Source organism: Papaver somniferum, chromosome 3, assembly GCF_003573695.1.
Source record: "Papaver somniferum cultivar HN1 chromosome 3, ASM357369v1, whole genome shotgun sequence".
Classification (NCBI taxonomy): Eukaryota; Viridiplantae; Streptophyta; class Magnoliopsida; order Ranunculales; family Papaveraceae; genus Papaver; species Papaver somniferum.
Genome location: NC_039360.1, coordinates 157,932,912 through 157,957,945, shown reverse-complemented (window position 1 = coordinate 157,957,945; position 25,034 = coordinate 157,932,912). Strand labels below are relative to the sequence as shown.

The window sequence follows — 25,034 nt, the reverse complement described above, 5'->3', positions numbered from 1 at the left end:
AAATCATATGAATTATGCACTTATCAATTCCACATCCACTCTCCTCACAAAAATATAGAAATTAAGCACAAGTTCAAAAAGAACTCTCCCCCATTTGATGTCATTCCCAAGAGAACACCATGAGTGACCTTACTTTAATAATAAAAAAAAGACATTCCCAAGAGAACTTCATGAGTGACCTTATTTTAATAATAATAAAAAAAATAATTCTTTTTTTTTGGAATAAGATGACAACAATTCCTTAATTGGAGCTCAAGTTTTATTTCCCAAACGATATAACTTAATTCAGGGGAAATGCTTCCAACTTGATTTAATGAACCAAAGCAACAACAATATACTGCCGAAGGTGTTCAAACTTTGCGGTGTCTAGAGGCTTGGTGAGAATATCAACCATTTTTTTATGGCACAAACTCAATGTTAACAATACCATTTTCAAATAGATTCCTTATAAAATGGTATCTTATGTCAATGTGCTTTGTTCTTGAGTGTTCAACGGGATTCTCAGTTATTCGAATCGCACTTGAGTTATCACAAAAGATTTTCATTGTTCTAGTATCGATTCCATAATCAGTAAACATTTGTTTCATCCATAAAATTTGAGTACAACACGAACCTGCGGCAATATATTCGGCTTCACAGGTGGATAGAGATTGTGAGTTTTGTTTCTTGCTATGCCAAGCAACAAGATTTATCCCCACTTAGCAGAATCCTCCCGATGTACTTTTTCTATCCTCTACACAACTTGCCCAATATGTATCAGAATATGTGTGTGAGATCAGTATTAGTATCGAACGTATAAGAGAGATCATAACTGATAGTATGATGTACATACCATATGATCTTTTCAGCATCTGCAAGATGAGATTCGTTTGGACTATCTTGAAATCTAGCACAAAAACCAACACTAAAAGAAATGTCTGGTCTTGTTGCGGTTCGATATAAAAGACTTCCAATGATGGACCCGTATAATTTTTGGTCAACATTAACACCTTTCTCATATTTATGCAGCTTCCCAGTCGTGGGCATGGAGTTAGCTTGGGAAAACTTTTCTCAAGACCGAATCTTTTAACGAGATCCTTTGCATACTTTTCTTGAGAAATCGAAATTCTATCCTTATGTTGTTGAAAGTTTAGACCCCAAAAAGAATCTTAATTCCCCAACATTGCTCATCTCGAATTCCTTACCAAGAGAAGTTTGAAATTCTTTGGCAATGATGAGTGCCAAATATTGTATATATTTATCCCTTTTTGTTGGCATTTAACTCATCTTTTATGCATTAATTCTACATTTTATCTCATATTCTGTATTTTCATTGTTTTCAAGAATAAATATTTTTCTTACTTAATTTTGCATTTTTAGGTAATAAATAAAGATTGGATGAGTTGCGGAGCAAAAAGAGCAGAAAAGTGGTGAAAAGCCGGGAGAAATTACGCAAGGAAGCCGCAAAGAATGGAGCGCACGTCCAAAAAGCTGGAAATGGGCTCAAGAAGAAGAAAGTTGCTCTTAAAGAAGAAGTGGGATCAAGGTTTTCCAAGCCCAAACCCTTACCCAAACCCATTTTCTATATCCATACCCGCCTCCATTCTCAGCCGTTAGATTGGATCCATCTCATCATCCAACGGTCGATCCCTTGCTGTGCATCGAAGTTTGATATCTCCGCCTTACACTACAGTACCTAACTCCATCAAGTACCGTTCGTTTCGTCGTATCTCTTCATCCGACGGTCGCTCATCGCCTGCCTCCGCATCGCCGTCAGATCCACCTACCATCTTCCCATCCATCGGTCCAGCTTCGCGAAACATCAAAATCCTCTACACCTGCTCAACACCCTAGTACCCGAACCCTACACCCATTAGCCAAACACACCCTTCTCCCAAATCCATCGAAACCATCTTTCCCCCCCCTCTCTGCAACAGTACCACCATGTCCGTCTCCATCACCACTACCTTCCCCCAAATCACTCCACTATCTTCTCCCCAAATCACTCTATCACCACCACACCTAAACCCATCATCACTATCACGTTTTACCTCTTTTTCATCAACTAATCTCCTCAATTTCTCATCTCTCATCACTGAAACCCTAGGTGAGAAATTGGGGATATAAGTTGATGTTAGAGCAGCAATTGGAGCAGGAGATGAACGAGAAGAAGTAATTGGAGAGTGGGTCGACGAGATGGAGCGAGTATCTCATCAACATTAGGTAAATCAATTTCACCTGATTTTCTGATTTTGGGGAAAATGGGCTGTGAACCCTAATTCTGATAGGGGGGGTATAAATTGGTGTTATGTGGAGTGTGTGAAAGATACTGTGTATCTCTCTGGACTAGCCAGTAGAGAATTAGAACAATTTTAATTTTGCAATTCCAATTTCTGATTTTTGCATAACTGTTGACAGTTGAAAGTTGCATATGTTTTTAGTTATCTCAAATGTTGCTAGTTGTATCTGAATTATCGCATATGATGAATGTTATTGCTTTATCCATGTTTAGCATGAGCTAAATAGCATCAGGCCAAGGCTCAGCTGAAGCCTTGTGCACTGTCAAGTGACTAGAAGCTAGGATAGTTACTTCCATGCTCTGTTTTGCTTGAGAAAATGGGAGATACCAATGCACATAGTGCCTGTGATTGGCTGTGCTGTCAAAAGACAGCCAATGCTAGGGGCAGACTATTGAGCAATTTAGTATTCTTCTATTTCTAGATGTATGCATAGGATCAAACTCAACCTAGAAACATGTCATTTGGTTAGGACACAAGGTGGATCCTAAGCCTTGGCTTACCCACCAATTCCTTCTCAGTCACTTACATTTTCAGTTCTGTGTGCTTTCAATTCAGTTTATTTTCTTGCCTTTTTTTTCTTGCACTTTGAAGCCTTTTGTGCACTGAAGTCAGTGCACAATCCTCACCTTGCCCTTGGCTTCCAAGCCTTGGTTCTTTGCTGCTTTACCTTGCTGTTTTCTTAGCTGTTTCTTTGCTGCTTTACCTTGCACCCTTGGTTCATGCTATTTACCTTGCTTTGCTCACTGCCATAGTGCATTGTCACCATTGTTAGCTTAGGTTTCTCTTGTATGCTCCCACTCCCTGTGGACTGACTCCCTGCTTACCTTCTATATCATAACTTGGCCTTGTATACTTGCAAGCTTTTGTGTGCTTCCCATTTTCACACCAAGTTTTTGGCGCCGCTGCCGGGGAGTGGTACTGCCATCTGCTGTTACCTGAGCTGCTGCTGCAAAGCCTGCTGCTGCTGTTGCCTTCTCTGCTGAGCTGCTGCTGCCTGCTGTTGCTGCTGCTGTTGGTGCTTCCTCTGCTAAGCTGCTGCTGCTGCTGTTGCTGCTGCCAAGCCTGCTGGGCTGCCAACTGAAGCTGTCAACTGGGCTTGTGCACCCTCTGCTGCTGGGCTCTGAACCAACTGAGCTGGGCTTGAACCAACTGAGCTGGGCTTAGTAACCTCAATCTCGCTGGGCTTGCAACTTCTGCTCCTGGGCTTCGCTGCAGATTCTGCTGGGCTCTGCTCCACCTGTTGCTGCTGGGCTTGGACGTGAGCTGCTTAGGACGATCATAAAGCCCAACTGGGCTGTGCAACTAAAAGGGGACTAAAAGCCTATTTTTGGGCTTCCCTCCAAAAAACAAGTAAGCCTAACCCATGAGTTAACCCACTTGGGCCTCATTTAAATTCAAATTCGGGCTTGTAATAATTAATTTAATTATTTATTTGGGATTGTAATTATTTTTATTTTCTTTTTCTTTTTTATTTGGGACTGTAATTATTTTTTTGTTTTCTTTTATTTTTCTTTTATTTTTCTTTTTTTCTTTTATGGGTTTGTTTTAATTATTATTATTGTTTTTATTTTCTTTTATGAGTTGTGATAATTTATGCTAGGTTTAGTTCAAAAAAATTTTTCCAAAGCCCAAATTTTTTTAAACCAAAAACAAAACCCCTTCTTTAAACCAAAACCCATTCAAAACCAAATCTTCATAACCCTTGTGGGCCAAACTGTTTCCGATTGCTCTGTCTGACCAACATGTTAGTTAAGGTACCTACTAGGACATGATTGTGACCTACAGAGACCAGACAAACAGACTTGTTAGAATTAACCCAGACGAACCTATCGAAATTTTAAGTTCTGAGGGAGACAGTCCAGATCAACCAGAAACAATGGGAGAACCCCGTACCCTCAAGGATTATATGTACCCAACTAGAGCCAGTCAACCTTCTTGTATTTTGCTGCCCGAGGCTAATGGCCATTATGAGCTGAAATCAAGCACAATACAGATGCTTCCTATTTTTAGAGGTGTTGAGAATGAAAACCCGTACCACCACGTGAGAGAATTCGAGGAAATTTGTGGAACTCTGCGTTTCACTCAAATGACCGACGAAACCCTGAAGTTAAGGCTTTTTCCTTTCTCCCTGAAAGATAAGGCAAAGGCCTGGCTCTATGCTTTACAGCCTCAATCCATCATGACATGGGATGACCTCATAAAGGAGTTTTTCAAAAAGTTTTTCCCGAACCACAAGACTGCGACAATTCGTCAAAGTCTGAATAGCTTTGTGCAATTAGAAGGTGAGACCTTAGCTAGATACCTGGAGAGATTCAATGAATTATTGCTCCAATGTCCCCATCATGGTTTTGAAAAATGGAGACTTGTGCAAATTTTGTATGAAGGTCTAGATGTGTCCACCCGAACAACGGTTGAGTCGATGTGTAATGGTCTATTCGTAGATAAAACTGCTGACGCGTCTTGGGACTTCTTGATTGAAGTAGCTGAAAAGACGCAACAGTGGGAATCCATCCGTGAAACCAGAAAGACTACATCCGAAGCAAAGGCTTTTAGGATTGAAGCGGATTTTGAGGGAAGAGCAAACATGGCATCAATAGTTAGGAGATTAGAAGAGTTAGAACTACATAAAAATTCAAAACCTTCCACCACTACTCTCCGAGAACATGTCGCTTCGTCTGTTTGTGCTGCTTGTAACGACCCCAACCATCAATTCCAAAATTGTCCAGATTTGCTTGCAGTCCAGGAGTCTAGGCTTGAACAGGCACATGCCATGTTTCAAAAACCAGAGCATAACCCTTATTCACAGACCTACAATCCAGGATGGAGAAACCACCCTAACTTTTCATGGTCAAAAGGACCCACTCAAGGAGGACCATCTCAACCCAATCAGAGCTATCAAAACAATCAGGGATATCAGAACAATCAAGGTTATCAACACCCGAGAAACCCTCAACAACAATCAAACTCTCAACAACAATCATATCCTCAACACAATACCGACAAGAGATTATCCACCCTAGAGGAAATGTTCCAGAGTTTGATGCAAAGTCAGAAAAATCTAGATCAAAAGATGGATCAAATGTGAGAGAGAAAAGGGTAAACTTCCGAGCCAACCCCAACAAAATCCAAAGAGGATATTTCAAACAGGCACAACATCCTGCACTGAAACCTCACCTGATCAAATCCATGCCATTACCACCCTCCGAAGTGGTAAAGTCATCGAGAACAACGTGGGCGAACCTAATGAATCTGATACAAATTCCACACTGTCTCCACAACCCCAGAAAACCAAAGAATCTGAGCAAGTTGGAAAATCTGACAATTCTACTGCTGTGAATGTCCCTTTGCCAACTCATCTTCCTGTTGCCCCATTTCCTCAAAGATTGATCTATCAACAGAAAAGTACCCATTACAATGAGATGTTAGATCTGTTCAAGAGAGTCAACATCAACATTCCTTTTCTTGAAGCAATCAAGCAAATCCCTGCTTATGCCAAATTCCTCAAAGACTTGTGCACTCAAAAGCGCAAGCTCAATGTGCAAAAACGTGCTTTCTTAGCTGAGCAGGTAAGTTCCATCATTCTGAACAAAACTCCACCCAAGTTTAGGGATCCAGGATGTCCAACAATTTCTTGCACTATAGGAGAACACACGGTCAATAAAGCGTTATTAGACCTAGGTGCAAGTGTTAACCTACTGCCATATTCTGTTTATGAGCAGTTAGGTCTTGGGGAGTTGAAACCAACATCTATCACTCTACAACTGGCAGACCGATCTGTCAAGATTCCTCGTGGAGTGGTCGAAGATGTTTTGATCAAGGTTGACAAATTCTATTTTCCCGTAGACTTCATTGTCTTAGACACTCAACCTGTACAAAACCCAGACTGTCACATTCCTGTCATCTTAGGACGTCCTTTCTTGGCTACGTCCAACGCGATCATTAATTGTCGGAATGGAGTGTTAAAACTGTCTTTTGGTAACATGACGGTAGAATTGAATGTGTTCGATATTAGTCAACAACCTGTGAATCTTGATGATGATGATGTGCATGAAGTTAATATGATTGAAGGATTAATGCAAGATTCGTTGACTAACATTCTATCCGTCGACCCCTTTCAAGCATGTATGGAGAACTTTAACCCTGATTCCTATGATGATGCATACTGTAGTGACGTCCTATCTCTGCTCGAATCTGTACCTCAAATGGACGTCACTGAAAGGAAATATGAAATGGAACCACCCCTACTCTCTGATTCCAAGCTTATTCCATCCATTGTTGAGCCACCCAAGCTTGAATTGAAAACGTTGCCTAGTACGTTGAAGTACGCATTCCTAGGTTCTTCTGATACTTTACCTGTCATTATTTCATCATGTTTAGACACGGAACAGGAAAGTAAGCTTTTAGAAGTACTTAAGGAACACAAAGAGGCCTTAGGATGGACCATCTCAGATCTCAAAGGAATTAGTCCCACCATTTGCATGCACCACATTAACCTTGAAGAGAATGCCAAACCATCGAGGGAAATGCAAAGGAGACTTAATCCTAACATGAGAGATGTAGTCAAAGGAGAGATCCTGAAACTACTTGATGCGGGTATCATATACCCAATTCCCGATAGCAAATGGGTTAGTCCCATTCAAGTTGTGCCTAAGAAGTCAGGCATTACTGTAGTTCAGAACGACAAGAATGAATTAGTCCCTACTCGTACAACCACAGGATGGCGAGTATGCATCGACTACAGGAAGTTGAACACAGTAACAAGGAAGGATCACTTCCCGCTCCCTTTCATTGACCAAATGCTAGAACGTGTGTCTGGACACAGTCACTACTGTTTTCTAGATGGCTTTTCCGGTTATAACCAAATTCACATTGCTCCGGAAGATCAGGAAAAAACTACATTCACGTGTCCATTTGGGACGTTTGCTTATAGACGTATGCCCTTCGGGTTGTGTAATGCACCTGCTACTTTTCAGCGTTGCATGATGAGCATTTTTTCTGACATGATAGATAGTTTTCTCGAGATCTTTATGGATGATTTCTCTGTTTTTGGTTCCTCGTTTGACGAATGTTTGAAGCATCTTGCCCTCGTGATATCCAGATGTAAAGAAAAGAACCTTGTTCTAAATTGGGAAAAATGCCATTTTATGGTGAATTCAGGAATAGTTCTAGGACACATCATCTCAGAAAAGGAATTGAAGTGGATAAAGCTAAAGTTGACCTCATTCAACATCTACCACAACCTTGCTCTGTGAAGGAGATCAGATCATTTCTAGGTCATGCTGGTTTTTACCGGCGATTCATCAAAGATTTCAGCAAAATCTCCAGACCTCTGTGCAGTCTTCTCTCCAAAGATGTTGCCTTCAATTTCGATGCTGCTTGTGTGAAGGCATGGGAGGAATTAAAAACCCTTCTCACCACCGCTCCTATAGTCCGACCACCCGATTGGAAGCTTCCGTTCGAACTTATGTGTGATGCCTCTGATTATGCTGTTGGTGCTGTTTTAGGACAGCGAGTTGATAGACTACCATATGTGATATACTATGCTAGCAAAACCCTTAATGATGCCCAACTCAATTATTCAACTACCGAGAAGGAATTGCTTGCCGTCGTTTTCGCATTAGACAAGTTTAGATCTTATCTGATAGGGTCTAAGATCATCATATACACAGACCATGCGGCTTTGAAGTATCTTCTTTCCAAGAAGGATGCTAAAGCTCGCCTTATTCGATGGATACTCTTATTACAGGAATTCGATCTCGAAATCCGTGATAAGAAAGGTTGTGAGAATGTGGTTGCTGATCATTTGTCTAGATTAACTTTAGAGTCTATTGATGAATGTGAGCTGATTAGAGAATCATTCCCAGATGAACAGCTGATGTCTATCTCAGACCTTCCTTGGTTTGCTGATATTGTTAACTACCTCGCTACAGGTAGGATGCCCTCACGTTGGTCGAGACAAGACCGCTCTAAATTCCTGGCTGAAGTCAAACATTTCCTTTGGGATGACCCATATTTGTTTAAGTACTGTCCAGACCAAATCATTAGGAGATGTGTCCCCAACACTGAACAGAAAGATGTGATATCTTTCTGTCATGACCAAGCATGTGGAGGCCATTTCAGTGCCAAGAAAACCGCTGCAAAGATCTTGCAGTGTGGATTCTATTGGCCATCATTGTTCAAGGATTGCCATGATTATTGTGTTGCTTGTGAACGCTGTCAAAAGCTAGGAAGCATTTCGAGGAGAAACATGATGCCATTGAACCCCATTTTGATTGTGGAGATTTTTGATGTTTGGGGGATAGACTTCATGGGTCCATTTCCCATGTCTGACAGCAAGTTGTACATCCTAGTCGCAGTTGATTACGTTTCTAAGTGGGTAGAAGCCATAGCAACCAGAACAAATGACCACAAGGTGGTACTTTCATTTCTAAAGGAAACATATTTGCACGTTTTGGTACCCCTAGAGCTATCATCAGTGACGGCGGTTCACATTTTCGTAACAAGTACTTTGAGTCTTTAGTACGCAAGTATGGCATAACTCACAAGGTTGCTACTCCGTACCACCCTCAGACTAGTGGACAAGTGGAAGTGTCTAATAGGGAAATTAAGCACATTCTGGAGAAGACGGTCAACCCGTCCAGGAAAGATTGGTCATTGAGATTGAATGATGCTTTGTGGGCCTATAGAACAGCTTATAAGACACCAATTGGCATGTCCCCCTATCGTCTAGTGTATGGAAAGCCGTGCCATCTACCTGTGGAATTAGAACATCGTGCCTACTGGGCAATCAAAGAGCTGAACTTTCTCTGGACGAAGCTGGAATTCAAGGAAACTTCAACTCAACGAGTTGGAAGAATTGAGAAATGAGGCTTATGACAGTGCCAAGCTGTACAAGCAAAGATGAAGATTTCATGACAAGCGTATTCTGCGCAAATCCTTCACTCCTGGTCAGAAAGTCTTGCTGTATGACTCCCGATTACATCTTTTTCCAGGAAAACTGCGTTCCAGATGGAAGGGTCCGTACCTAGTACGCACAGTTTTTCCTCATGGAGCTGTAGAGCTGGAGGATGTCTCCAACAAGAACGTTTTCAAAGTCAACGGGCAGAGATTAAAGCCATTCCTTGAGCCATTTCCACCCGACATTGAAACAACCAACCTGGAGGACCCAGTCTATGTGGACTCTCTAAACTGGTCCACTCTTTCCCTAAAAACCAAAAAAATTTTTCGTTTTCCCATCAAAACCAAATGTTTCCCAACAAAACCAAATTTTTTCCAAAAAGTCCAATCCCATTAAAAACAAAATTTTCTTGTAGATAATGTGTTAGTTAAATTTCCTTTTGTATATTTTGTGCTCATCCATTGTGACTCCTAATATGATGGATTTTTGCCTTGAATAACGGAGTTTTAATCGAGCTGCCGTACAATCGGGTATTCTCTCTCCTTTTACTCTACTCAGCATGTTCCTCTTCATATATTGTTTTTAATTCTTTCCATATTTTGAAACATTGAGGACAATGTTTAGTTTAGGTTTGGGGGTATAGAGTAGATACCATGATAATTTGCCATAATTGAAAACGAACTCCTTCTTCTTTTTGAAAAAATTGAAAAATTCCAAAAAAATTGAAAAATCAAAATTGAAAAAATTTGAAAAATCATAAAATGGAGCTCATTTACCTTGAAATGTTGACTCTTGTGCAAATATGTATTTTTAGGAGTCTTAGTCTAGATATTTAGGCACCCTGATTCTAGCACAATTCACATAGTGATAAGAAATTTGCACGCGCACGATCTACCAATACATGTATGGCCTCGATCTTCAAGGTGTTTGATAGGAAGTTACGATTGCCAATCACTTTAGAATACTGAACGAAACTTGACTAGCTTGTTCTTTGGTTGGTTGGGATAGAAGGTGGAGGTTACATTAAGAAAGACAACCATCGAATTTAACTGGGTGCATCAAAAAGGGCTACCTCTTGCAAAGTGTCATGTAATCTTTTGTTTCCTTTTGTTATGTATCAAAAGTGTTTCCTTGTAAAAAAAAAAAAAAAAAAAAAACGATGTAATAAAAAAAAAAAAAAAAAAAAAAAGAAAAAAATACAAAAAAATCAAGTATTTATCAATTCCATCATCTCTTGTTCCAAAAATAAAAAGAGAATAGTCAATGTAAATAAGAGTCATGTAAAGAGTCATTTTGTTGTTTGTAATAAGCAAGGAGGGTGTATGCCATTGATGTACAACGCGAGTAATTGTGAAATACCTCCAACTCATTCACAATTCTCGTAAAGTCCGGACAGCTAGCTAGATTTCGACCTCAGTTCTTAGCCTGAGAAACTATCTCTTGGTGATTAGTAGTCATAACTTCAGATCTTTCTTTACACATGTGTAGATACACTTTACACTCTTATCACATGTCTTTTTTGTTATCAGTGCTAGGATTGTGCCTTCGATAGCTAGATTGACATCTCCATTTTGCTGTGAGCTTAACTGTTTTGCACATGTCACATTTGATGGAATCTGAGCTTATATTTTGACCTAGAACTTTGTAGGTACGTTCTAAGCAAACCTTCACGAGACTTCAACTCGTCCACTAGGGACACTTAGTGGTTTAAAAGGCTTAGTGCATACGCTAAATGCATTCGAGAGACCAGCGACAGTGGTATAGTTAGGATTTCCTTAGTTTTGTTTTACTTGAGGACAAGTAAAATTCAGGTTTGGGGGTATTTGATGAGTGCCAAATATTGTATATATTTATCCCTTTTTGTTGGCATTTAACTCATCTTTTGCATTAATTCTACATTTTATCCCATATTCTGTATTTTCATTGTTTTCAAGAATAAATATTTTTCTTACTTAATTTTGCATTTTTAGGTAATAAATAAAGATTGGATGAGTTGCGGAGCAAAAAGAGCAGAAAAGTGGTGAAAAGCCGGGAGAAATTACGCAAGGAAGCCGCAAAGAATGGAGCGCACGTCCAAAAAGCTGGAAATGGGCTCAAGAAGAAGAAAGTTGTTCTTAAAGAAGAAGTGGGCTCAAGGTTTTCCAAGCCCAAACTCATTTCCCAAACCCATATTCTATACCAAAATAAAACCCCCGCCTCCTTCGTCAGCCGTCAGATCAGTTCTCAGCATCCGACGGTCGCTCCCTTGCTGTGCATCGAAGTTTGATATCTCCGCCTTACACTACAGTACCTAACTCCATCAAGTACCGTTCGTTTCGTCGTATCTCTTCATCCGACGGTCGCTCATCGCCTGCCTCCGCATCGCCGTCAGATCCACCTACCATCTTCCCATCCATCGGTCCAGCTTCGCGAAACATCAAAATCCTCTACACCTGCTCAACACCCTAGTACCCGAACCCTACACCCATTAGCCAAACACACCCTTCTCCCAAATCCATCGAAACCATCTTTCCCCCCCCCCCCCCTCTCTGCAACAGTACCACCATGTCCGTCTCCATCACCACTACCTTCCCCCAAATCACTCCACTATCTTCTCCCCAAATCACTCTATCACCACACACCTAAACCCATCATCACTATCACGTTTTACCTCTTTTCATCAACTAATCTCCTCAATTTCTCATCTCTCATCACTGAAACCCTAGGTGAGAAATTGGGATATAAGTTGATGTTAGAGCAGCAATTGGAGCAGGAGATGAACGAGAAGAAGTAATTGGAGAGTGGGTCGACGAGATGGAGCGAGTATCTCATCAACATTAGGTAAATCAATTTCACCTGATTTTCTGATTTTGGGGAAAAGGGGCTGTGAACCCTAATTCTGATAGGGGGGTATAAATTGGTGTTATGTGGAGTGTGTGAAAGACACTGTGTATCTCTCTGGACTAGCCAGTAGAGAATTATTTTAATTTTGCAATTCCAATTTCTGATTTTTGCATAACTGTTGACAGTTGAAAGTTGCATATGTTTTTAGTTATCTCAAATGTTGCTAGTTGTATCTGAATTATCACATATGATGAATGTTATTGCTTTATCCATGTTTAGCATGAGCTAAATAGCATCAGGCCAAGGCTCAGCTGAAGCCTTGTGCACTGTCAAGTGACTAGAAGCTAGGATAGTTACTTCCATGCTCTGTTTTGCTTGAGCAAATGGGAGATACCAATGCACATAGTGCCTGTGATTGGCTGTGCTGTCAAAAGACAGCCAATGCTAGGGGCAGACTATTGAGCAATTTAGTATTCTTCTATTTCTAGATGTATGCATAGGATCAAACTCAACCTAGAAACATGTCATTTGGTTAGGACACAAGGTGGATCCTAAGCCTTGGCTTACCCACCAATTCCTTCTCAGTCACTTACATTTTCAGTTCTGTGTGCTTTCAATTCAGTTTATTTTCTTGCCTTTTTTTTCTTGCACTTTGAAGCCTTTTGTGCACTGAAGTCAGTGCACAATCCTCACCTTGCCCTTGGCTTCCAAGCCTTGGTTCTTTGCTGCTTTACCTTGCTGTTTTCTTAGCTGTTTCTTTGCTGCTTTACCTTGCACCCTTGGTTCATGCTATTTACCTTGCTTTGCTCACTGCCATAGTGCATTGTCACCATTGTTAGCTTAGGTTTCTCTTGTATGCTCCCACTCCCTGTGGACTGACCCCCTGCTTACCTTCTATATCATAACTTGGCCTTGTATACTTGCAAGCTTTTGTGTGCTTCCCATTTTCACACCAGGCAAGCTTCTCGGTTGTAGATTCATAGATTATATCATCTACGTAGATTTGAGCACTAAGAACGTCATTTCCACTCCATTTGGTAAACAGTGTCTTATCTGCTCCACCTATTGAGAACTCTTTTTTCTGAGAAGCGAAGTAGTAAGTCTTTCATACCATGCTCGAGGTGCTTATTTTAATCCATGTAATTCCTTCTTGATCTTAAATACATAATCGAGATATTCTGGACTTTAAACCTTTAGATTGAGCAGTGATAACTGCATAATTCATATGTTTTTAGTGTCCATTCCATACTTGTTTTAGCTATTATTCTTGCATATTTTCGTATTATTACTCTTGTTTTCTCTTATTTGTATCTACTAGGTGAATACCCCAAAAATGAGCTATAAAGTACTAAAAAGAGCTAAGAAGAAAAATATTCCAAGTATCCAAGTGCCCAATCCAAAGAGAAGTGGAAGAAGTGCGACGAAACAGAGCAAAAGTGCTCAACATCAAGACACGGGACAAATACCAAGCTTAACTCAGTCAAATTTAGGATTTCCTATCACCATCTTAAACAGAATCCAACTACAGAATGAATGCAAAACGAATGAGGTCATTCCGAGTTCGAACGAAAAAGTTATGGGCAAAACAAGCTTATCGTATATCGACGTCTACAAGAGGGTATGCATACAGGTACGTGTACCATGAAAACTCTGAATTTCGTGGACTGGAGGGTACGCATACTGGTATGGATACTAAAAAGTTCTTGGACGCTTTTCTAAAAAGATGGTATGCATACTAGTACGTGTACCATGAAGGACAAAATTCACGAACTATCTTTTAAGACTTTCTTTCGTAGTTTAGGGTCGGGTTCTTAAACCAACTTAGATACTTTAAGGCCAAGCAAGTAAACCTATATAAAGAGGTATTAGGGCATGTAAAGGGAGGTCGGAAATTATAAGTCTTGGAGAGAAGAAACTACACACGGAGCGAAAGATGGGGTTTCAGAGCGGTTTCTCTTTCGTAACGTTATCTCTTTACTTTTCTTATATGTATACCATGGATGTTTGTACATCCATGAGTAGCTAAACATCTATTGATTAAGGATGAATTTTAAGTTGTAAATAAGATTTGATTTAGTATATGAATCTAATTTGATTTCTTCATATGATTATCGTTTGTGTTTACTATTAAAAATACTTATGATTGATCGATAAATTGTTTAGGTGGACAACTGAATATATTTTGTTGATTTAATCTATTGTTATTAAGGGTTAGGATATCCGTAATTGTTGAATAATTCCTTACACAAGTGGAGAACATGAGACCTTGCAGAGGGATTCTGTAAAGCAATCACGTGTGAACACAACCCTAGCAAGTAGACCGAGCGTACCGAGTCTAACTACTAGGATCAAACCTAAATTCACAAACCCTAAAGCATTCTTCCGAATTGTATCTTGTAAGCGTACCTCAAGGTGGCTCAAACACATAGAATCTGTTGACTAAGCATACATGTAGTCCAGTGACTTAAGGAATTTTGAGAATAGCTAAGCATACCTGTTATTTTATGGTTCGTGATAATCTATGATTAATGACGAATAGATGAATATACTGCTTCAATGAATATTTATTAACGAAGAAGGATTCATCGATCATCTCTCTCTATTGCTTACAAATTAATATTTTCAATTGCTTTCATTTACTTTGTTCAAAATCTAAAACAGACCCCCCTTTGTGACACTTTGACAACTAAAACTCACTGCTCTTCGTGCGAACGATCCTTGCCTCCATTATATTACCAGTTAATTTTGTGGAAATAAGTGATTTAATTTGATTGCACTTACGAAAACTATTAAGTTTTGGCGTCGCTGTCGGTAGCTTTAGTTGTTATTTGTTGTAGTATTATTTTGTTTTTATATTTTCTTGTTAGTTTTTAAGTTCGTTTTCTAGATTTTTGGTTTCAGGTACTTAATCTCTGGCACCAAAAGATTAGGATACCCAAGGTGCGGAATTCAAACTCATAAAGAAACGATGTTACAAGCACATCAACAACCACAACAAGAATCGTCTACGTCAGAGATGGTGAACGATGCAAATCCTCCACCACCTCTACCTCCGGAGAAGAAGCTGCGAGAATTGACATATCTATGCTTAGATTCACAACTATTGTGTATTACTCTATCTGACACAATGGAGCTGAAGTCGAATATTATTCACCATTTACTGAAGTTCAAGGGACTTCCAGGCGAAGATCGTCATCTTCAAAAATTCCAGCACAAGATGACAAGTCTCAGACAAGGTACCGAAGACAGTGATACGGAAATGCTACAAGCCTTCCTATTCTCTTTAATAGATCTAGCAGAATAATTGTTGTATTACCTTCCTCCAAGGAGTATTACAACATGGATTGAGATGAAAAAGATATTTCTAGAGTATTTTCCTGCTTCTAAGGCAGCTTATGTTCGTAAAGAGATTAGTGGTATTCTGCATATTACTGGGGACTATCTCTATGAATATTGGGATAGGTACAAAAAAAATTAGTGACGCAACCGCTGGTGGTTCACTTACTGAAAAGACAGTTTCACAGTCGACTAGTTTGATTGAGAGGATGGAATCGAATGCTCAACAGTTTTACACAAGAAACGATTCGAGTATCAGAAGAGTTAACGAGGTGGGAGATTTCTCACATGTAGAGCAACAGATTGGTAATATGGAAAGATGGTCCAACGAATAGCTTCAGCAGTTGTTCATACATTCAAAGATGAAGCCGAGGTGAATGATATATTTCCTAATCAGAGGCAAGGGTATGATCCTGAAAAGACGAGGGTACCCACATACACCACAATCTTTTTGTTTCAACCTGTAAGTCCTCTACCGAAAGTGATCGTCTATGGAAAAAGTATAGACAATACAACTAATCGGTTCACACTTCGTGTGATTTTCTAAGGATACGAGATCGAGACAATACAACATCAAGCTAACTTGTGTGATTGACTATGGATAAAAGATCGAGACAATACGACAATGAAGTATGTTACTTGATAATAAGTTCAGACTTAACCAAACTCTGTAAGATCACTATCAAGTATATCGGAGTTAACATACAGTGCAATTTACTTTAATTATAATAAAACAATTATAATGCGGAAAGATAAAGTAAATGGCACAACAAGATTTTGTTAATGAGGAAACTGCAAATGCAGAAAAACCCTGGGACCTAGTCCAAAATTGAATACTCTCAGAATTAAGTCGCTATACAAAATTTACACCAACTTCGTATAGTTGAGACCAAGCAACTACCTCTAGTTCACTTAGTCTCCTCAATATCCCTGCGCTTCCGACTTCGAAGGTCATGCACTGGTACAATTCCTTTTGATCGTATTCCAAACAACAAAGGAACAACGAATCTGTTTGGTAATGTTAGAGCATTGCTCGGTCGAACTCGCATGCGTTGCTATCTCAAGCATATTTGTCGAGTTTAGTTGTCAAAACTATATGTCTTGATTTCTAGACTACTTATAGCTAAGTCTCGGTTTAGGACAGTTTAGTGTATTTGAGCTCCAGACTCCATGGCGATCATCTTACGAAGACGAATAACTACTCAAGGAACAAGTGAAACTTCATCCGACCAAAAGGTATGTGGATAATTGAACTTATCTATCACTCAAAAGTCTATCTACTCTATCTCCTACTCTTGAGACAAAGTCGTATAAGTATGATAGTTTTCATACATACGCATTTGCTATTTCGAGCCGAGTTTACTCGCCTATCTTTTTCTCGAAATATGTGTTGGTAAGCTTTCGCTTTAACCACTTTTCATCTTTACCCGTGACGAAAGTCATGATGACGTTTCAATCTTGAAAATAGCTTTGATGACGATAATTGTGAATAATGACTGTTATAACATTAAAGAAGAATGTTTCAATGATTGAAATGTAGAGTTGAGATTAAGTAACCAACTATGGATATAAGCATATATAGTGTGTTCGCACATTAATGTATAAATCCATGTGCAGAAACAAAGTGTGTGCATATGTGTGCATGCGGTATTGGTGAAGGAGACAGGTTGGGTACGCGTACCAGCGGAAGTTTTCGATCTAACGGTTGAGAAATATTAGCTTGAATCTAAATCAGGTTTTCATCTAACGGTGAATAAGGATTGCTTTGTAACTAAGGCAAAACCCTGATTTGAAGGATATATAAAGGAGACATCTAGCATTGTGCAAAACCAATCCCCACACGTCTATGTGCTACTAGTGCGCCCGCTAGAGTCGATCTCCATTAACCTTTGATTTTCTTCTCTAAAATCAGGTTAACGACTTAAAAACTTCATTGGGATTGTGAAGCCAGACCGATACTACTTTATCGTAGTTGTGTGATCTGATCTTGCATCTTCTATCGTACGAGTACAATCGATTGATTGGCTTGAGGTCGTGAGAGTTCTCCGATAGGAAAGATAAAGAAGTCACAAACATCTTCGTCTCACTGTTTGTGATTCCTCGACAATCCGCTTGTGTAGTCAGGGAGGATTGTAGAGAGGTGATTGATTAATCTAGGCCGTTCTTCGGGAATATAAGATTGGATTATCAATTGATTCATGTTACCTTGATTTTATATCTAAAGACGGAACAAAACCTAGGGTTTATCTGTGGGAGATAGATTTATCCTTTTATAGACTTTTCTGTGTGAGACAGATATGTTTATTATCAAGTCTGTGATTTTGGGTTACAACAACTCTTGGTTGTGGGTGAGATCAGCTAAGGGAATCAAGTGCGCAGTATCCTGCTGGGATCAAAGGCGTAGGAGTACAACTGTACCTTGTATCATTGGGGGATTGATAGGGGTTCAACTATAGTCCAGTCCGAAGTTAGTTTGCAGTAGGTTAGTGTCTGTAGCGGCTTAATACAATGTGTATTCAATCTGGACTAGGTCCCGGGGTTTTTCTGCATTTTCGGTTTCCTCGTTAACAAAATTTCTGGTGTCTGTGTTATTTCTTTTCCGCATTATATTTTATATAATTGAAATAATACAGGTTGTGCGTTCGTGATCATCAATTGGAAATCCAACCTTTGGTTGTTGATTGATATTGATTGATCCTTGGACATTGGTCTTTGGTACTGTCCAAGTATTCCTTGTATTTGATAAAGACTCGCTATTTTTTTTAGCTTAAGTAAAAATCAAATCAAGAGAGAGATATTAACTCCTTGAGATACTTTTATCTAGATTGAGTATGATTGTGTAGTTGATTCTCTAGCAAAGTATTTCGGAGTTAGTCCATACAGATTGTTAATCGAAATATTGGGTGGTGTTGTTAGACCCCCGCCTTTTCAATTGGTATCAGAGAAGGCAAACACGTTTAAGACCTAACAAGTCCGTGTTTGTAGCGATCTGACTCTATGGACAGAGGTGTTATCTCTATTAACGTACCACCAGTCTTCGATGGCTCAAATTACCTATAGTGGAAAATTGCTATGCGAGCTTTTCTTCAATCCCATGATTTCAATCATGGGTATATGTGGTGAATGGTTATGATGCGCCCGTTGTTGCAGCTGGAGATGGAACTGTTCCCAAGAATATTTGTGAATATAATGATGCCGAGATTCTTGCTGCAAAGCAGAATTCTGAAGGGTTAAATGCTATCATACATGCCATTTCCCCAAGTCTTCAACACCATGTGTCTAATTGCACTAGGTCTAAAAATGCTTGGGATATCTTAGAAACCGTATTTGAAGGAAACTCCAGTGAAAAGTAAGCTAGGCTTCAAAACCTTAATTCCGATTGGGAGAACCTTCATATGGCAGATGAAGAAACATTTGATGAGTTTAATCACAAAGTGTCTGAAATTGTTAATGGATCTTTTGCATTGGGTAAGACTATTCTTGAAAAGGACATTGTGATGAAAATTCTCAGATCGCTGCCATCTAGATACGAGTCTAAGAAGCATGCCATCGTTGAGGGGAATAACCTCAATAATCTTTCCAGAAACACCTTGATTGGGAAGCTAAAGATCTTTGACCATGAGCATACATCCAAAGTCGGTAAGGATGTTGCCTTTAAAGTACAGAAGATCCCTAAATTACTTGCCAAAGGTAAAAGTGTTCATGTCTCTGAGGATGATCAGTCTGAGAATGATTTTTCAGATGAAGACCTTGACAAGTCGGTCTCCTTGATCACAAGACAGTTTAGGGATCTTCTGTTGAAGAGAAGTAAACGGTTTTCAAGAGACAAACCTAGGTCATCAGACAAACCTCACGGTCGTGTACCTCCTAAAAACAGGGATGCTGACGAGGCTGATGACGAGGACATGCCTCAGTGCTTTAAGTGTAAGGGTTTTGGCCATTTTGCTAACGAATGCCCAAATCGTAGAAAATACACTGGGAACAAAGGTCTAGCTGTAACACTTGATGAATGTCTGAAACCTATGATTTCGATGAAGATAGGAAATCAAGTGTAGGGCTCCTTGGTGAAAACATCGATTTTGATACTTGTAGCAATACATATATCAACCTCAATGGGTTCGGAGAAGAAGGAAACCCAATCAAGCTGGAAGATTCTCTAACTGGAAACCCTGTCAGTAATGTTTCAGGATCTACTGTATGTCTAGCTTGCACATCTCAGATGCCTGAATACTATCCAAGTTTGACGTGCTCGTTTTGTTCGATGAAGAGACACGAACTATCAAGGTGTTACAAGTACAAGCACCAAATAAGGCACGCCAGCAAACTTCAACGAAGAGCAGATCGATTAGCAAGGAAGCTGAAACTTGCTCAGAAGACCGCCGAGGTATGTAGGATCTTATCTTCATATAAGAAGTTGGTTTCCAGGGATAGAGTAAGACCATTTGAAAAGAAAGTATGGTCGAATCGTTTTGATAAACAGAAGTCTGAAGATTCCTCCCTTGAGGAAAAAGATGGAGAAATCATTGTTCATCGCAACACAACTTGATTGTGTTGTTGGGAAAATCTCGTCTCATGTGCCTGATCGAAAAGAGACAAGATTGAGTGTTGATTCAGGCTTCAGTAAAGTTTTTCCTTCTTTTCTTAGATTTGTTATTTTCTCTCTATCAAATAAAATAAAGGGTTATTATCGACAATTCTACTCTTTATAGGGTTTTAGAGTTGGGCATATACGAACCTGTCAATAGGTTTCCAACCCAACATTCCTTTTTCCTTTTTGACATCCTATATAAGATTGTTTGTTGAGTTAAGTGATTCAATCACACAAATCCAGTTGTTTATAACTGTTCTCAAAGCACAATGTCAGATGGAAAGGATGTTAACATGATTGTTAAATCTTCAATCAAGGAAAAAGAAAAATCTCCTGTTTCTAAGTCCCTGAAAAGAAAAGAAGGAATACAAGAATCCCAGGGCTGTGCCTTCTAACTCTCAGAAGTTTTTCCGTTCTTGATGATTTGAAGGAAGTAAGAAAGGAGATTCGTGAAAAAGGCTTTTGTGTCATTAAGTCCTTAGAAATTCAGAGAGCCTTCGACGACATAATTAGCCAAGACAGTTCGTGACTAAACGATCTGACTATTCGAACCATCTTAACCTGAGTTCCATGGTTGTTGACAACAAGGAGTTTGGGAATGATGCTGAATTTCTCAAAGACATTGTCTCCTAGGATGTCTTCTTTTGGTTTAGTTGGAAGAATAACTAGTGCTTTGAATAGCGATGATTGTGCCTACACATATGTATTTTTGTTTTCATCTTCTTATGTTATTTTTTAGGTTTTTTTATTAATTCTAAAAATATTTGGAGGATGATGTTTATTGCAGTATTTTAATGGTGTTTTGTGATATTTGCAATATTTTTATGGGATATGTATTATTTGCGTCGTGAACTTGAAGTCCCATATTTTGTCAAATAAAGTCGTTCATGAATCGGTTTCTATGATGAAAGGACGAATGGACTTTTGACATATACAAAGTTAAGCCTATGTAATCATGTATTTGAGGAAAATGGGATAAAATATTTTTCAACAAGGATAAAGTCTATTATGTTTGTTATGATGGAAAATAAAATAGATCCTTGTATGTTACCCACGGTATTGATCTTCATTATCCATTTTATTATGTTTTACCGTGAAGGCTCCATTGTGTGGGCTTGTTTAGCACCTTACAACTAAGTCGATTTACCTTGGTTTTGTTGGTTGTTCCATAATATGCTATATGTCGAGCATTAGGAACTAAATAATCAACTAGTTTGGTTTTATTTAGTTAGTACTCATAAGTCCTTCTTTCTTATGTTGAGTACATGTACGGTTAAGGTTGTGATATTCTATGATGAACTTAATCGGAGTTCCATAATTCTCTTATGTTGAGCCCAAAATAATTAAATTGCTTCGTATTAGTTTGTATTTGTATTCCAACTAGATTAATTATAGGTTCTATTGTAATTAATCTATTGATTTTTCATATATTCCACAAGTTCTTGTGTTGAGTATATGAAAGGCTACACTATCATGTTCTTGGTTAATGTCGTCATATATTCCGTAAGGTTTTCCTTATGTTTGAGTATTTGAATGGTAAGTTATTCCATCTTCTGTGATTGACTTAGTCGTAGCTCTGTGAGTTTACTTAGTTGAGCACTTTCAATTAAATTGATCACTTTTGTGGTTTGATTTAGTTGCGTATTCCAATTGAATTAATCATAGGTTTACTTGTGATTAATTTGGTTGAGCTTTGGATATAGAAAATCATTCCTATGGGTTTTTGGTGTCCAATAAAAATCCTTCTTCTTCGAATTAAGGTCGCTCTTGTTGTTCTCGCTGGGAATGACATCAAATGGGGAGAGTTCTTTTGAACTTGTGGCTTAATGGTAATATCTTGCGGGAGCGTGGTTGTGGAATTTTATAGGGGTTATCTTATATCTTAAACTCCTTGATGAATGTTGTTAGCTTCGGCTATTGATTGCATCTAAATTAAGTTGGTATGTATTTTCTTTTGGTCATGAAATGTCTCTTGTGGAAATTCAATTATGATCCCTTCTTGTACCTTTGCCCAATTTTATGATAAAAAGGGGAGAAATATTGTAGTTCACACTACAAATACATATGGTTTTCGGATCATTGTGTAAGGGGGAGTGGTTTCCATGATTGAGATGGAGTATTGACTAAGGAGGAGTGATACATATCACCGTAGTATTATTGTTAAAGTCTTGATACAATTGGACTTTGATGTTATATAATAATACTATGACACTGTATAATAATTGGATCGAGAATCTCGATTTCTCTCATTGTTATAGCTACGGATCTTCAACAACGATGGTGCTAAACTTACAACCTTTGGGATTATTGGAGTACTTGGAAAGACAAAGATTTCAAGGAACGTTGAAGATTAGACTATGGAATAGGAGCCACTAAAGTTTATCTTTTTTGTATTCCATATGTATTAATAGTTTTGTCACTAAAATTGACAAAGGGGGAGATTGTTAGAGCATAGCTCGGTCAACCTCGCATGCGTCGCTATCTCAAGCATGTTTGTCAATGTTAGTGATCAAAACTATAAGTCTTGATTTCTAGCCTACATAGCTAAGTCTCGGATTAGGATAGAAAAGTGTAGTTGAGCTCAAGGACTTCACGGCGATTCATCATAAAACGACGAATATCTATACAAGGAACCGTGGAACTTCATAAACAAAAAGGTATGTGGAGACTTGAACTTATCTATCACTCAAAAGTCTATCTCTTATATCTCCTACTTCTTATGAGACAAAAGTCGTATGCTATATAGACTGGATCATACACATTTGACATTTCGAGCTGAGTATTCATTGCTTATCTTTTATCTCGAAATCGTGTGTTGGTAAAGCGTTTCGCTTTGATCAAGTTTATCTTTACCTAGTGACGAAAGTCATGAAAAATTTCAATCACTTTGAGAATTGCTCTGACGTGAATCGGTCTGTGAATAACGGCTACATAGCGTCCTCTGAGAATGTCTCAATGATTGAAATAAGAGTTTAGATTACATAACCATGTATTCCTTGAACCGAAGTTTTCGAACTTTGTTGATCAAGAGAAATCGGTAGGATTGTGGAATTGGCTTTCCAAGTCCGCGAACTTTCGGAAGTTCTCGACCGAGAATTTCTGCTGGGATTTTCCAAATACTCGTTTGTGTGCTTAGTCCGCGAACCCAGTCCGCGAACTGGCGGAAGTTCTCATCCTAAGAATTTCTGCTGAGTTTGGAAAACTCAACCGATTAACTTAAGTCCGCGAACTTGTTTGTGAAATTAAGAGGTTATGATCTAAAGATGTGCTCTGAACATGAAACATTAAATTACTAAGGAATGCTTTATGCAAACCGTGGCTATAATGTTCATGAGACGATTCAATCGAATCGAATCATCTTTGTCTCAATTGTGTCTTTTGTAGTTACATAAGATCTCATAGCAATTGAACAACTCTGTTACTAGTTCATTTGAGTCAATTGAACTAGTTATGGTGAAGAAGAACAAGGTTTTCATCTAACGGTAAATAAGGATTGCTTTGTAACTAAGGCAAAACCCTGATTTGAAGGCTATATAAAGGAGACATCTAACATTGTGCAAAACCAATCCCCAGATGTCTGTGTGCTACTAGTGCGCCCGCTAGAGTCGATCTCCATTAACCTTTGATTTTCTTCTCTAAAATCAGGTTAACGACTTAAAGACTTCATTGGGATTGTGAAGCCAGACCGATACTACTTTATCGTAGTTGTGTGATCTGATCTTGCATCTTCTATCGTACGAGTACAATCGATTGATTGGCTTGAGGTCGTGAGAGTTCTCCGATAGGTAAGATAAAGAAGTCACAAACATCTTCGTCTCACTGTTTGTGATTCCTCGACAATCCGCTTGTGTGGTCAGGAAGGATTGTAGAGAGGTGATTGATTAATCTAGGTTGTTCTTCGGGAATATAAGACCAGATTATCAATTGGTTCCGGTTACCTTGATTTTATATCTAAAGACAGAACAAAACCTAGGGTTTATCTATAGGAGACATATTTATCCTTTTATAGACTTTTCTGTGTGAGACAGTTCTGTTTATTATCAAGTCTATGATTTTGGGTTACAACAACTCTTGGTTGTGGGTGAGATCAGCTAAGGGAATCAAGTGCGTAGTATTCTGCTGGGATCAGAGGCGTAGGAGTACAACTGTACCTTGTATCAGTGGGAAATTTATAGGGGTTCAACTATAGTCCCGTACGAAGTTAGTTTGCAGTAGGCTAGTGTCTGTAGCGGCTTAATACAATGTGTATTCAATCTGGACTAGGTCCGGGGTTTTTCTGCATTTGCGGTTTCCTCGTTAACAAAATTTCTGGTGTCTGTGTTATTTCTTTTCCGCATTATATTTTATATAATTGAAATAATACAGGTTGTGCGTTCGTGATCATCAATTGGAAATCCAACCTTTGGTTGTTGATTGATATTGATTGATCCTTGGACATTGGTCTTTGGTACCGTCCAAGTATTCCTTGTATTTGATAAAGACTCGCTATTGTTTTTAGCTTGAGTAAAAATCAAATCAAGAGAGAGATATTAACTCCTTGAGATACTTTTATCTATATTGAGTCTGACTGTCTAGTTGATTCTCTAGCAAAGTATTCTGGAGTTAGTCCATACAGATTGTTAATCGAAATATTGGGTGGTGTTGTTAGACTCCCGCTTTTTCAGTAGGCTAATATCTGTAGCGGCTTAATACAGTGTGGTGTTGAATCTGGACTAGGTCCCGGGGTTTTTATGCATTTGCGGTTTCCTCGTTAACAAAATTTCTGGTGTCTGTGTTATTTCTATTCCGCATTATATTTTGTTATATAATTGAAATGTCACAAGTTGTGCGTTAAGATCAATCAAATAGAATATCCTTTGGTTGTTGATTTAAATTGATTGACACTTGGATATTGGTCTTTGGTACCATCCAAGTTTATCTCTCAAGTATTTGATAAAGACTCGCAGATTTCCATTTGCTTGAGTAAAGATCAAATCGAGAGATTGAGATATTAACTCTTTGATATACTTTTATCTAGATTGGGTCTGGCTGTCTAGTTGATTCTCTAGAAAGTATATTGGAGTTAGTCCACACAGATTGTTAATCGAAATATTGGGTGAGGTTGTTAGAC

The 25,034-nt window shown here is 38.8% G+C and overlaps 1 protein-coding gene across 1 annotated transcript; it reads left to right on the top strand.

Moving 5' to 3' along the window:
• Positions 1-452: 452 nt before the first annotated feature.
• On the top strand, positions 453-9,065 carry LOC113360169 (the record flags this gene model as incomplete). Its single annotated transcript, XM_026603706.1, has 4 exons — positions 453-470; positions 5,678-6,671; positions 8,210-8,345; positions 8,957-9,065. Coding segments are annotated over exons 1-4 (1,257 nt in total), but the record flags the coding sequence as incomplete, so codon positions are not given.
• Positions 9,066-25,034: the final 15,969 nt, after the last annotated feature.